At 44.6% G+C, this 13056-nt stretch overlaps 1 protein-coding gene across 2 annotated transcripts in view; it reads right to left on the minus strand.

Moving 5' to 3' along the window:
• The window catches only part of LOC113009717 (neural cell adhesion molecule L1-like), a 45937-nt gene that overhangs the window by 23604 nt on the left and 9277 nt on the right, over positions 1–13056 (minus strand). The window contains exons 2-9 of one of the 2 annotated variants that reach the window (XM_026148192.1): positions 6391–6780; positions 4977–4991; positions 3692–3794; positions 3044–3210; positions 1945–2067; positions 1488–1658; positions 996–1107; positions 226–410 (exon numbers count right to left, since the gene is read on the minus strand). In XM_026148192.1, coding sequence (XP_026003977.1) covers positions 226–410; positions 996–1107; positions 1488–1658; positions 1945–2067; positions 3044–3210; positions 3692–3794; positions 4977–4991; positions 6391–6535 — 1021 coding nt within the window. In that variant the 5' untranslated portion in view covers positions 6536–6780. The remainder of the gene's footprint in view (positions 1–225; positions 411–995; positions 1108–1487; positions 1659–1944; positions 2068–3043; positions 3211–3691; positions 3795–4976; positions 4992–6390; positions 6781–13056) is intronic. The other variant, XM_026148193.1, reaches the window with a different exon arrangement.

Here is a 13056-nt window from a genome sequence, read left to right on the forward strand (position 1 = left end):
TTGAACATTTGGCTGTAACTCTGAACAGGCTTCAGGACCTGTTGATGTTAATTAGTGAAGTGCTCATTTGAAGTTGTGAACATGTACACATGTTCTTCAGTAAAGACTCACAATCATCTCAGACAGAGGAGCACAAACACGTTAGAGTTCAAACTAACACAGAGATCACGTCCTCACGGTCAGCAGAGCACCGTGATCGTCTGTGCGCTCGGCTCAGCGGCCTACCTTCCACAGTGACCGTGAAGGAGCGCGTGATGGAGCCGTGGGTGTTGGAGGCTTTGCATTCGTACTCGCCGTCGTCATCCAGGGTGATGTTGTCGAAGTGGAGCCAGCGGTCAAAGTTAATAACTTGGCCGGTTGTGTCTGCCAGGACACCATCCTTTTTCTTCCATTCCACCTGAGGTGTGGGTCTGCAGAGACGGACATGGAAGAACAGAAGGATGTGACTGTGAGAGAGAACCGATCATGGAAGTGAGGTAGGCGACGAACAGAAGATCGATCACAGGAGGAAATTAGAGCTGAGTGCATGCAGATGATCTTGGTAATGATGTAACATCCTTTTTCATCATTAACTCAAAATTATAGTGAGAGTCCATTTGTTGCCATAGACAGGAAGCAGGATCATTAGAATGAAACTGAACAGATCAAATGATTTCATATGAAGAAAAAGGAGCAAGGCTGCATGAGGTCAGCAGGCCAATTTCTTACGAGCAGAGAAAATATGAAACAGTAACTGGGTCCTGAGTGTGGTTGTTATTGTTGTTGTTGTTGTGTGTGGCTGTAGCAGAAAAGCCACAGCTGAGTGTTGTGAGAGCAGCAACTGGGAATAAAGTGCGTTGAAAGAGCGAACCAGGTGGGTCAGTCATTCTTATGCCACAAGGATCATAAACATGACATGAGTTTCACGTGTAAACAAACTGAAGGTGGAAGTACACACACACACACACACACACACACACACACACACACACACACACACACACTGAGATGCTTACAGGCCTCTGGGTAAACATTCCAGGGTGACGCTGTTCCCCTTGAGGGCTGATATTTGGGAGTGGTTCCTGTGGTGGAAGAACTCGGGTTTTCCTCCATGAGCCACGCTGTTACCTGGACGATGTGAAGACAGAAATCAGGACACGGAAACTGTGAAGCTCGATCATCACGGTCATGCTGATTATTGCAACAATAAATGATGAAATGAAGACAAATAGCCTACAGGGCAGGGCTGATTAGTCGACTGTGATCTAGTTACTGAGCATATATGCGTCATCATAGTGGAACAAACACTGGTGTCTCAGTTGTGTTACAGACAGTTAATTATGTCTGCATGACATAATTAACTGTTCTGGCTGATGTTACCTCACACAGAGAGCGTGATCACGGTCCGCACACACACAGGACAGCGTGATGCTCTGACTCACTTTTCTGATTTTTCTTATCTCTATATTTAACACTTTGTGTGCATTGTGCGTTGTGTGTGCGCTCACTCTGCTTGACAGAGAGGGAGACAGCAGTGGCAGGTAGAATAGTCCTGGCCTCTCTGTACTGGGCGTGGCAGATGTAGTCCTCTTTGCTGTCACTCTTCACGAGGTTCGCGAAGTACAGCTTCCCGTCCAGGCCGATCGTCACTCTCTCACTCCGAGTAATGTGCATCAAATCTGAGCCGGGACGGGGACAGTTTAATGTAGGTGGGAAATAAAGCATGGAAACTGCAGTGGAAGGTGAAAATGTTTTTCACGTCAGTGTAAAATGAAATTGGTTAGTTTGCTCTTCAAATGCACAATAAGCGCCTCGCTTTATTGCACCGCAGCCTCAATAAGCTGATAACTGAAAAGGCAGAGAAGGTCAGTCATAGAAAAATGGAGGAGAGTGGACATAAAGAGTCTGTGTGTCACAGAGGCAGGCAGCTGATGAACGGGACAGGAAACAGATCGGCACACTCACTTATGTTCATCCAGTGGATGCTGGGAGGAGGCGAGCTTTTTGGAGGGTTGCAGGACAGGACCATACTCTGTCCCACGAGTCCTCGCTCACGCTCCACTTGTTGTTTCATGAGAATTGGCTGAGCTGAAACACAAAGCAGCAGAATACAAGTTAATACTTGTGCAGGTAACAATGAAGAAACAATGAAAATAGTGACGCAAAATAAAACAATACAAAGAAGGAAGAAGATAATTGTAAAGATACACTCCACAGCTGTTGTAACACAGTGGACTGGAGGAAATCTCCAGGATAATAGACTTTAAATGCCTAAATTATATAAAAACAATGCCAGGGTTCATTTGTAATTAAGAGGAGCTGAAACAATAGCTGCATATTTACAATCATGTGGACACAGAGTGACATCATCTGTCTTTTTGGGTCACATGATTAACTTGAATCTCATATTTCCTGCACAGCTTCTCAGGTTTCATCAGCCAGTTATTTATTTTGCTCTGAAACATTGTTTAAAAGTTTTATTTGCTAAAAGCAGCTTTCTGATGGTGCTTTGGGTAAATCAAGATACCTCGACCACATGCTGCCTGTCGAAACTGACATTTAGTCATCAAAACCTTTACAAACGCTGGCTGAGCTGATTGTAAACATTGAAGTTTCCCAAATTAATTGAGAACAATGGTTCTCTGGAAGTCACAGAGCAATATTCAATCACAGAAAAAAAAAACTGTGAGGAAGAAAAACAACAAATTATGGAAGTAATTTGCAGAGGAAATAAATAAATAAAATCTGAAAGAACTGAACTGCAATCAAAACCACGGCAGAGGTGAGATCCGGGGCAGCAAGAGCCCGTACAGTATAATATTTCATCTGGAGAGATTTTAGTGAGTCTGTGTGCACGCTGACCGCAGCCATCGGCTTCATCCTCCACACCCACGGTACATCCTCCCTACTGAGTGACGTCACAGTGCTGTCTCCGGGAAATGGTTGCCGTGGCAACTTGAGATGAGCGAGCAGAACAGGTGGCCCCGATCAACCTCACTGACTCACTGATGTGTGTGTGTGATTTTATATGATCGTGTGACATCTGTGCCTTTGTGTGACTCACGCTCTACGTTGACTTTGACGGTTTGTGTCATGGCGGTGCCCAGACTGTTGGAGGCGTAGCAGCGGTATTCACCCTCTAACATATCCAGGGAAGAATTGTCGCCTCTCAGCGTTCCGGATCCTTCGGTCTCAGATCCGAACAACTCGCCATCTTTCAGCCAACGGAATCTATGAGCACAGAGGGGAGAACGGCTGTCAGCACATCAGCAGTTTACAAAGTCACAGAAACAAACCTTAAATCACACAATGAAGAAAACAGCTTCTATTTATTTGTGAGCTATTTTGAAGGATCTACATTTTCATTATAAAGCAGCGAGTCTTTATCTTTGGATCAAAGCCGGAAACAGGTTCATGTAAAATTTTCAGCCTTTTGATTGACGGCCTGAAATACAGAAATACATAAATATGAGGAAGTGTAACATTTACAGCTGTTATTATTACTTTTAACAGTCTGTCTCCCCGAGAGAAGCAGGGAGTGGAGAGAGGGACGAGCTGTTAAAAGGGAAACAGCTGAGAGACAATTTTGTTCTTGTTTTATTATGAGGACATTTATTGCCATGTCAGCACACACACACACACACACACACACACACACACACACACACACACACACACACACACACACACACACACACACAGGTGTACGTACGTGGGTGCTGGGTTCCCGGTGGCCTCACAGGCCAGATTGAAGTCTTCTAGAGAAAACACTGTGTGTGATTTTGGCATCTCTGTCAGCACTGGAGGCTGAAATACTGAACACACACACACACACACACACACACACACACACACACACACACACACACACACACACACACACACACACACACACACACACACACACACAGTAATGAAATTGGCAGAGTACAGGCAGGTAAAGTAGGGCGTACAGATCGAGACACATCTAGAGGGATTGACTGAAGCTCATTCATCATTCTTAGTTCTGGCAGGTCCTCTAAAACCATCGTGGTTAACAGGAGCCACTGTTTCAAAAATAAAAAAAGATAAACATCCTATAATAACAGCAAAAATTAAAAACTACAGTTTTTAATGGAATACTCTGATATTTTGTGACATTGTATATTTAAATAAAAATATTTTGTAGATAAATGAGTCTCAGGTCAGCTGATAAGTAGCTTCTGATCGTCCCTAGAAGCAGGCTACAACACAGAGGAGACCTTTGTGATATTGCTGCGCCCAAACTTTGGGCAACTTTCTTCAAATTAGGATCCCTCCAACACTCAACATCTTCAAACCCGTCTGAAAACACACTGTTACTCACCAGCTTTAAGTTATGACTGAGTTTTTGTTTTGTTCTTTGTGTGTGTTTGCTCTGCTTTTTTTTTTTTTTTACCATGTACAACACTTTGGTCGACCTGTGCTGTTTTCAAATGTGTGGAGAGCTGTTCCTGAACATACTGAAAGGACAGAGTTCAGTTTGTGCTGAAAAATAAAGCTGCGCATGACAAACATTTACTCAGGTTCGTTGGAGCTGTACAAACTCTGTCATGTTCATTTCTATGTATGTTTGCACATTTCATTAAATTGCTGCACCGAATCCAAGAAATACAGAGAAATGAAAAGTGGTCCAAGACTTTTGCACAAGAACTATACAGAAATACAATGAAATGACTAATGTGGCAGTTTCAGCCCTCCAAATATCCGTACATCTGTTTCAGAAAAATACTCAAAATAACATTAAATCAGTTTTAAATGAGCTAATATACATGATCTCTTCCTTAGTGTCTGTGTGGAGTGATGCAGGGGAGAGATGTTCTGCTTTGACAAATCTAACAGGAAAAGTGCAGGTGAGCAGGTGCGAGACACAGTCAGCAGACGTCCGGAGCAGGTTTCTACCAATGAAGCACTGCTCACGTCAGAGCTGCAGACACGACACACATTTCTTCATTACAGCAACAAAGAAAATCACTTACTGTTGTCTTTTGTATCTGTGTCCACGGGAAGCAGTGAAAGGAGAGCAGAAAGGAAAGGTTTACAGACTGAACAAACACATGCTGGCACATTCTTCATGCTGTTCCCCGAGCGGGACAAGATCTGCTCATTAACAGGATTTTTATTAACAGTGACAACATCTCAGGGATTTTATCTTCCTTCTTGGTTTTCTGACTCAGACACACTGGCGTCTCAGGTCACTTTACATCCATCTCCTTATTTTTTCTTCCCCGTGTCTCCTTTTCCTTCCCCTCCCTCCCCTCTCTCCACCTCCCCCATCGTTCTCCTCCTCCTCCTCCTCCTATCCTTCTCTTCTTCCTCTCCTGCCACACCCAGAAAGAAGGTCGTTTACCGAAGGTCAGACTGAACCTGATTCCTCCTCTGACTCCCGCCTGCTGACCTTTGACCTTTATCTCCAGGACCAGAGGTTATTCTAACCTGATTGTTTGGATTTATATTTGTGCTTAGATGTGTTTGAAAGTTCCATATCTGACAGGAATAAACACAGCACCAGAGCTTTACTGAACTTTACTGTGCAGGAACCAAAGGATCCACCTTTAAATGGCCCCCTATCAGCACACGTCACGTTTCTGGTCAGTTCCATCAAAGGTTTTTCCTCAGATGCCTGAAAGGCGAACAGCTTTTTGTTGGAGTCTGAGGTCTGTGGTGACGTCGCAGTGGTCAGAGTGAGCTTTGGTCCAGAGGTGCTCGAGGAGACAACCCTGAAGGAGAGTTTGTGGCTACTGCAGAGCTCTATGATCTCACAGACGATGTCTCCCGGTGCTTTCTTTTTCTCTCTTCTTCTGTCACCCCTCACTCCACAACTGATGGTTCTACAGGAAGTTTTTTCCTGTTAAAAAGGAGTTTTTCCTTCCCACTGTCACAATGTGCTGATCGTATGGGGAGGGGTTGATTTTCACAGCATACTGTGGGGTCTTTGGAGTCTAAAGTGTCTTGAAGTAACTGTTCTTGTGAGTTGGAGCAACATAAATAACCTGAACTGACCTGACGTCTCTGCGAACATTTCAACCAAACGCATCAAATGTTGAACGTTACGTCTTGACAAAGGCTAAAGAAAAAAGAAATCCATAGTTCTGGTTCTTCTCCACAGCGCTGCATCAGAGGCTCGTGGGTAGTTTAGACTCCTCCCCTGATGCCTATGAAATAATTCAAGTTGGTGGCTACAGCAGAAATCTACTGACCTGATACTTAATTTCAAAGAGTAATGATATGATTAGAGAAGCCAAATGTGGAAATTCTCCCTCATACTTCCCAGCCCTGTTAATTCTGAGGAAATGGTTTGGAAATATTTACTGGAAATGAAAAAACAAACACTTTCCAGTGTTTCCAGTGTTTCCAGTGTGTGATGTGTGCAGTGGAGGAGGGAGTACTCACAGCTTTCGGGGATGTGGATGGCTCCCTGAGCAAACGGAGGCGTGGAGGAGAGGAAGGACAGAGGGAGCAGGAGGAGGAGGAGCAGCGGGAGGGCGGGGGAGCACATCCCCCTACAGCCCATCCACCGACTCTGTGACACACACATCTTTCAATGTCCCATCAAAAGTGATGCAAGACACCCACACACTCATCAACACATAAAGAAACACACACACACACCCACGCACACCAAGGCAGACACACACTCCAGGGACCGCCCGGAGCTGAGGGAGAGCTGAGAGGAGTAAACAGCAGTAAGTTGGTGGGTGTGTCTGTTTCCTTTACAGCCCAACTGTGAGTGAGGCTCGCTCCTCGCTCCGTCAGCTCCACAAACGCTTCTTCAGGAGCTGGCTGTGGGGGGAGGGGGGGGGGGGGTGACCCCGAGAACAAAGAGGGATAAGAGGGGAGGAGAAGAGGAGGGGAGGAGGGGAGGGGAAAGAAGCAAAGACATGGTTAATTTGACCAAACATAAATCAACAGAAGACAAATATTAATGTATTCCAGAGGGGGGAAAGTTTGACCCAAAATCACATCACGATGAATCCACGGCACATCTGTGACGTTGAGAATAAATTCTAAGATTTAAATTCACTTTGGGTTTGAATTTAGTACAGAATCCACAAAAATTTGAGATAAAGAAAAGACAGTCGGCCGGGTCACCTCGATAAAGTCAAGATCAGATCAAAGCAGCAGGAAGCAGCTTCTCCACTAATGACATTACAAAGAGAGATTGAGTGTGTGTGTGTGTTTCTGCCACACTCGCCGCATTTCCATTCATCTCAACATCTCCTCCTTTGTCCCTGCCTGGTGACTGAACACTGACCCGTGACAGCAGGAGTGTCGGGGGGTGAAAGCAGACACAGATGGATCAGGCTTTCTTTGCTGCCTCGACATGAAGGCCAAAAGAAGAACCCTCAGCGCTCCGAGTTTGGCCACATTCTTGTTTGTACTTGAAGTTGGGGATTACGCGCTCCTCCTCTGCGAGCTGATCAGCTGAAACTAACAGCCAGGCTAAAAATAGCCGATTGTGCCACTTCAAAGCCATGAAATCAGGCTGCGGCTCCATGTATGGGAATACTTTGATCAAGCAAAAAATGAAAGAAACTGAGGGAGATCCCTCGAATGAGCCAAACATCTGTGACAGGTTTTCATGCTAAAGCCTGAAACAGTGTTTCCTCCACTCCAAACCATTCATGCCTCCAGGAAAATTACTGTAAATGCTCCTGATTTATTTGGTATCATGTGAGCTCCAGTGAAACAGAAGCTGCCAAAAAAGCTCATTGTGCAGTTTTTGCATTTGCATGAATCAGTTTGTTTGTTTGCTAACAAGGACAAATCCCAAACAAGCATTTTGTAACGCGTCGTGAGACTTTCACCACCGGGGGCAGCATTTTATCTTTGGGTATGTTTTTATATCTGTTCAGGAGGCTCTGCCTTTAACCAGGATTATTAAAGCAAATAGGTTCTTATAACTTTCCTGATTCAATTCAACACTGAAGTACAGCCTGCACCTAACTTGACTTAATATCCCTTTGACACAGTACAGAGATGCGTTGAATATAAAGTCAGTTGCCTCTTTAGATTCTTTTCACAACTTTATGTAATTTTTTAAAAGACAGGAAGTTAGAAGAAATAACTGTAAATAACAAACTGGAGTCATAAGAAGACAGTAAGATAGATTGTCCAAGAGTTCATGTCACTCCAACGCGCAGATGAAATGTCGTTTTCACCAGAGAGCTGAGAGGACGCATCGCTCATGGAAGATGAATACAAAGAATCGAATAGAGCCAGTGTTGCTGTCAGTGTCTAATTGCACTGATGGATGACATATTGCAGATGAACAGGGTCTGGGTCTGGATGACTGTCCTCCCTCATTCACTCCCTCAGTGGACAATTATGGAAATACAAGTTTTTATACACTGACTTTATGCCTGGTGTGATGCTGCAGCAGCTTAAAGATGCTCCGACTGTAGCGACTCCACGCTGACACACCGGAGTGAGAATACTAACAGACAGGGAGGGCAGAGGAGGTTACAGGAGGTGTCATAACTTATCAATCTGTGAGTGTAACCACCAGCAGTCCTCCGCCAAGGCCCGTCTCCGAGGCTTCTCTTAAAGCACACACATGGGGTGAGGGGCGAGGAGTGACAGCTGGCTAATGTAGACCCCCTCCAACATCTCATAATTACACAACCTGTCCCCAGCACACACACAAACACACACACACTGTCTCTTTGTGAGGATCCAGGTCTTTCTGAGCATCTCCACAAACACAGAGAGGACACAGACGTGACCCCCGTTCAGTTCCTATGACTGTCAGAGTCTTATTCTTCTAGTTTTTCATTGTTATCACTCATGATTACACACACACACTCACATCTGCCCTGCGTCACGGTCACTTAAACACACACACACACACACACACACACACACACACACACACACACACACACACACACACACACACACACACGCACACACACACACACACACCTGCTCCCGCCTGTCGGGCTGCTGCTGTTACCTGCCGGGCGTATTTTCAAAATACATGAGCCAAATGGCACAGCAGGACAGAAGGTGTGTGAGAGCCTGTGTGTGTGCGTGCGTGTGTGTGTGTGTGTGTGTGTGTGCGTGTGCGTGTGTGTGTGTGTGCGTGCGTGTGTGTGTGTGTTTGTCATTTTGTCACTGATGGGGGTGGGGGTGGGTCTAATGATGTAATGAGCTCAGACAGAAAAATGAAACAGACGTAATAAATGACGGGTGAAGAAAACATCCCAGCATGCTCCACTTCCTTTAATAACAGCAGCCTCGTCCTCAGCATGGAGGTTTTAAAAAAACAGAAATCCATGATCATCCACAGAGACTTTCTTCATTTAAATATTCATGGTGCTCCTGCTGGCACTGACTTAAGGAGGGGGCGGAGCTCGTTAATGAATCAAGTCTTAATCTAAAGGCGCCTGATGGAGGGTCGCCTCCTTCACACACTCTGAGTCTTTATTGAGGCTGCAGCTTAGAGCTGCTTGACCTCTGCTGACAGGAAGCTCGTTGAGTTGCTGTTGCCGGTGCACAATGACATTAAACGCACCGTGTTGTTCGCCTCTCACCGATTCTTTGTTATCCTGGAAATTTGACACATTATGACCACTTGAATTAAATCAGCCGTGAGAGCACAGGAAGTCCATTTAGGATTTAGAGAGGAAGGACGAGGAGGAAGAGTTTCAGATCTGATTAATGCTGCAAGTTTCGGCGCCCTGCGCGTTCACGGCGCAGTCTTAGATTTAAGAAAACACAACATACCACACATTTGATCACAACTGTATATCAGCTGCAGACATGAATGTATCAGGCAGGAGGGGACTTTGCAGGTTTTATGGTGATAAAGCAAAAGTTAAGCTCCAAAAATTTTATTATTTGCTGTTTTTTCCACAGAAAACTAAAAGTGTTAAAGTTTTCTTCTGACGTGGAGCTCTCACAAACTGGGATGGACATTTTCTTTGATTTAAGAGAAGTTTATTAGTTGCAGTGTTGGCAAATTCACACTGTTACAGCAGCAACGCGGACACCGCAGGAATAATTAAATAGAAAGCTTTTGGTCTCTGTATATTCTTCCTATAGTCATATCTTACATATGTTACAGAGATTACCAGACCCCAGTCTGAGTGTTGGGTTGCCAGCTGAGTGCTCACTCTCAAGAATGAAAATGTTTAATGACTGAAAGCCCAAACAGGACATTTTAATAGCTGCTGTTAATCTCGCAGACCGCAGTAAAGAGGCAGTTCATGCCCTGTGGGCAGCCATGTTTCCGTTCTGTGCCGGTTAATATTAAACATACTGTACCAATTTCCTCTCTGCGGCCCCCCTCGGCTTCTTCAGGGTCCTGAGCCATCCCAGAGAACCTGAAGGGCTTCAAAAGGCAGAGGAAGGTGGACCCGCCCGTCCACAGGGAAGCCTGAGGGGAGGAGGGGAGACGGGGCGGGTGCAGGTGGAGCAGTCTGTGGGGAGGTGGGAGGGGATCGGAGAGTCAAAGGGAGGCGATGCAGGTGGACGGATGGAGAGCGACAGAGCGAGAAATTAATTCATTGATAGATTCCGATCTGGAGGAAAGAACAGGGACGTGTGGATGGAGAGATTAAGCAAATGCTGGGAGGAGAGGGTACTTCCCTTTTAGTCTGCACGAAACACACACACACACACACACACACACGCACACACACACACACACACACACACACACACACACACACACAGGTGTACGGAGATGAGGAAAGAAAGAGCTATTCCCATGTTGTCCCTCCTATTCGCCCGCATGACCTAAATTCACCCTAAATTCATTATTCATTACACATCTCACATTTACTACTCCATCCACACACACACACACACACACACACACACACACACACATACCACAGAGCAGACAGTCTATAGGTGAACTCTGCTAAGTGTGTGCGACAGTCTGCAGATCGAGCTGCTGATGTCCTTCACATCAGTCCTCATGAATATGTGATGAAGTGTCATTTTAATGAAGCACCACTGAGTTAAACGTGCTGCTGTCTCTGTGTGAATAGCAGGGGGGATGATATGTATCAGACATCCTTTCTCTGAGAAATGACATTTATATACTGTTCATGTGCAAAAGCAAATATGTTTTTAATGAAGCATAATGCACCCGGATTACAAAGAAAGCTGTTAATGAACAAATCTGCCTCGCAGAAAATGTTATCTTCTAAAGGTGAGGTAAGGATCACTATCTTGAATGAAGAATGAAAAAATAATCAGCATACGAACTTTCCATAATTTAATCTAAACCTAGTGTAACAGCATCAACACAAACGTCAATGTCAGGAACCGAAAACTGGATTTTTTTGAAATGTCCACAGCAGACTCTAAAACTCCACACACATCACAAAACGCTACAAAGCATTTTGAATCTTTAGATTCTTCTGTCATAATTATTTGTCAAAGTGTGGGTAAACTTCCTGTTAGCATCTGAGAGGAAACCTGAAGACTGAAAAAATGAACCAAATTCAAGCTGCAGTTCCTTTAACAGCCACTGGAGGCAGACTCCAGCTGTGAGTCCGTCCCATAGACTTGCATGTTATAACTGTACAGCTGAAGTTTGATATATGGTCATCTCAGGCACAGTGGACCCGCCTGCTCTTCAGGCCTCTTACTTTTAATGGGTTGTACCCAATCAGAAGAAATTTGACTCGAAGGGGGAGGAGCTAAAAGGGTTAGGGTTAGGGGGTTAGGATGAACTGAGGCTCTGTATAAGATAAAGAAAGATTATTTTGAATTTTCAATCAAAGCTACTTTAGTAGAGTCAAAGCCAAAACATTTAGAGCTGGCTTTACTTTAAGAAGATCACTTTTTACAACTCGCTCTACTTTCCTCTTGTCTGTGTTACAGCTCCTTTCTGCAGGTGTTAGAGAGGAGGCGTGGCTTGTTAACACTCAGCATCACTGGTAACACCTGAGCCCAGCATCCAGTGCTCTAGAAAAGTCCTTAGAGCTCCTCTTTGAGCTCCTCTTTTGGACTTTGTTTGCTCCTTGGTTTATTGTCTTGCACTAAATCCCATTGCATTCAGCATTGACAGTACTGCACACACCATAAATTAAGAAACATTTTAAATTGCTTGTTTAATTTAAAATAAACTCTTTCCTAATTGACATTTCTGCACTGCTCTCTTCCTGTAATGGCCGTCTGTGACATCAGTGTACAACAACAAGTCATTTTTTAATTGAATAAGTGCAAAAAGGTCATCTGATGACTTTAGTTTAATCTGATCTTTAGATGTTGGTGCAGAGCAGATGTGACAGTCAGCATGTGGGTTTATTCCTCTGAACCGCAGTGACTCAACATTTCTCATGAAGAGGCTTTGGCTCTTCTCCAAGCAGCTTAACAGATTACAGATTTGTAAAGTTTCTTCACATGCAACCAGGCACAAAGTACTCAAGTGCAAATGTCCTTCGGTAGACGATGAGCACCGAGTGTGGCAGGCACTTCCACAAAACCCTTTGTGACTGAGTGAGCAGAGAGGTCATTTCTCTCTTTCCCAACATGCAGAGCACAAACAGATTTGCTGAAAATTACAACAAATTAAAACAAAAGAAAAGAAAAAATATGTTACTGGGAAAAAAAGAGAGATCTGAAAGTGATGTTCCCTCAGTTCCACGAGCTGTTCGTTCTCGTTTGCGTTCCCCACCCTTACTCCCCTTTTCAATTCTTTAACTTCTTCACTTCTGTTTAGTAGATGGGGATCTGCCAGGCCCGGGAGCCGTTGTTTTCACCTCCACCATCTTTTTTAAGACAAGCAACAAACTGATGGGACGAGGACGGCCAGGTCTGACCAAGCAAACTTTAATAAGAGCCAGAAAGAGCGACTCAGACCTCAAACTCATCAGGTCAGTGTTCCCTGAGCTCACAGCCACAGGTAACACCACCTGAGGCCTGCAGACCAAATTTAAGGCCCATCTCCACTGGCTTCATTTTCTTGATGTGCTAATGTTTCACACTGTGTGCGGTGACAGCCACCGAAACAGATTCAAATCAGCATCAGTGACGAAACTATGACTGTTTTCAGCTGCATATTTTTACTCTATAGCTCTGAGTCACAGTTCACACTAA

Source organism: Astatotilapia calliptera, chromosome 17, assembly GCF_900246225.1.
Source record: "Astatotilapia calliptera chromosome 17, fAstCal1.2, whole genome shotgun sequence".
NCBI lineage: Eukaryota > Metazoa > Chordata > Actinopteri > Cichliformes > Cichlidae > Astatotilapia > Astatotilapia calliptera.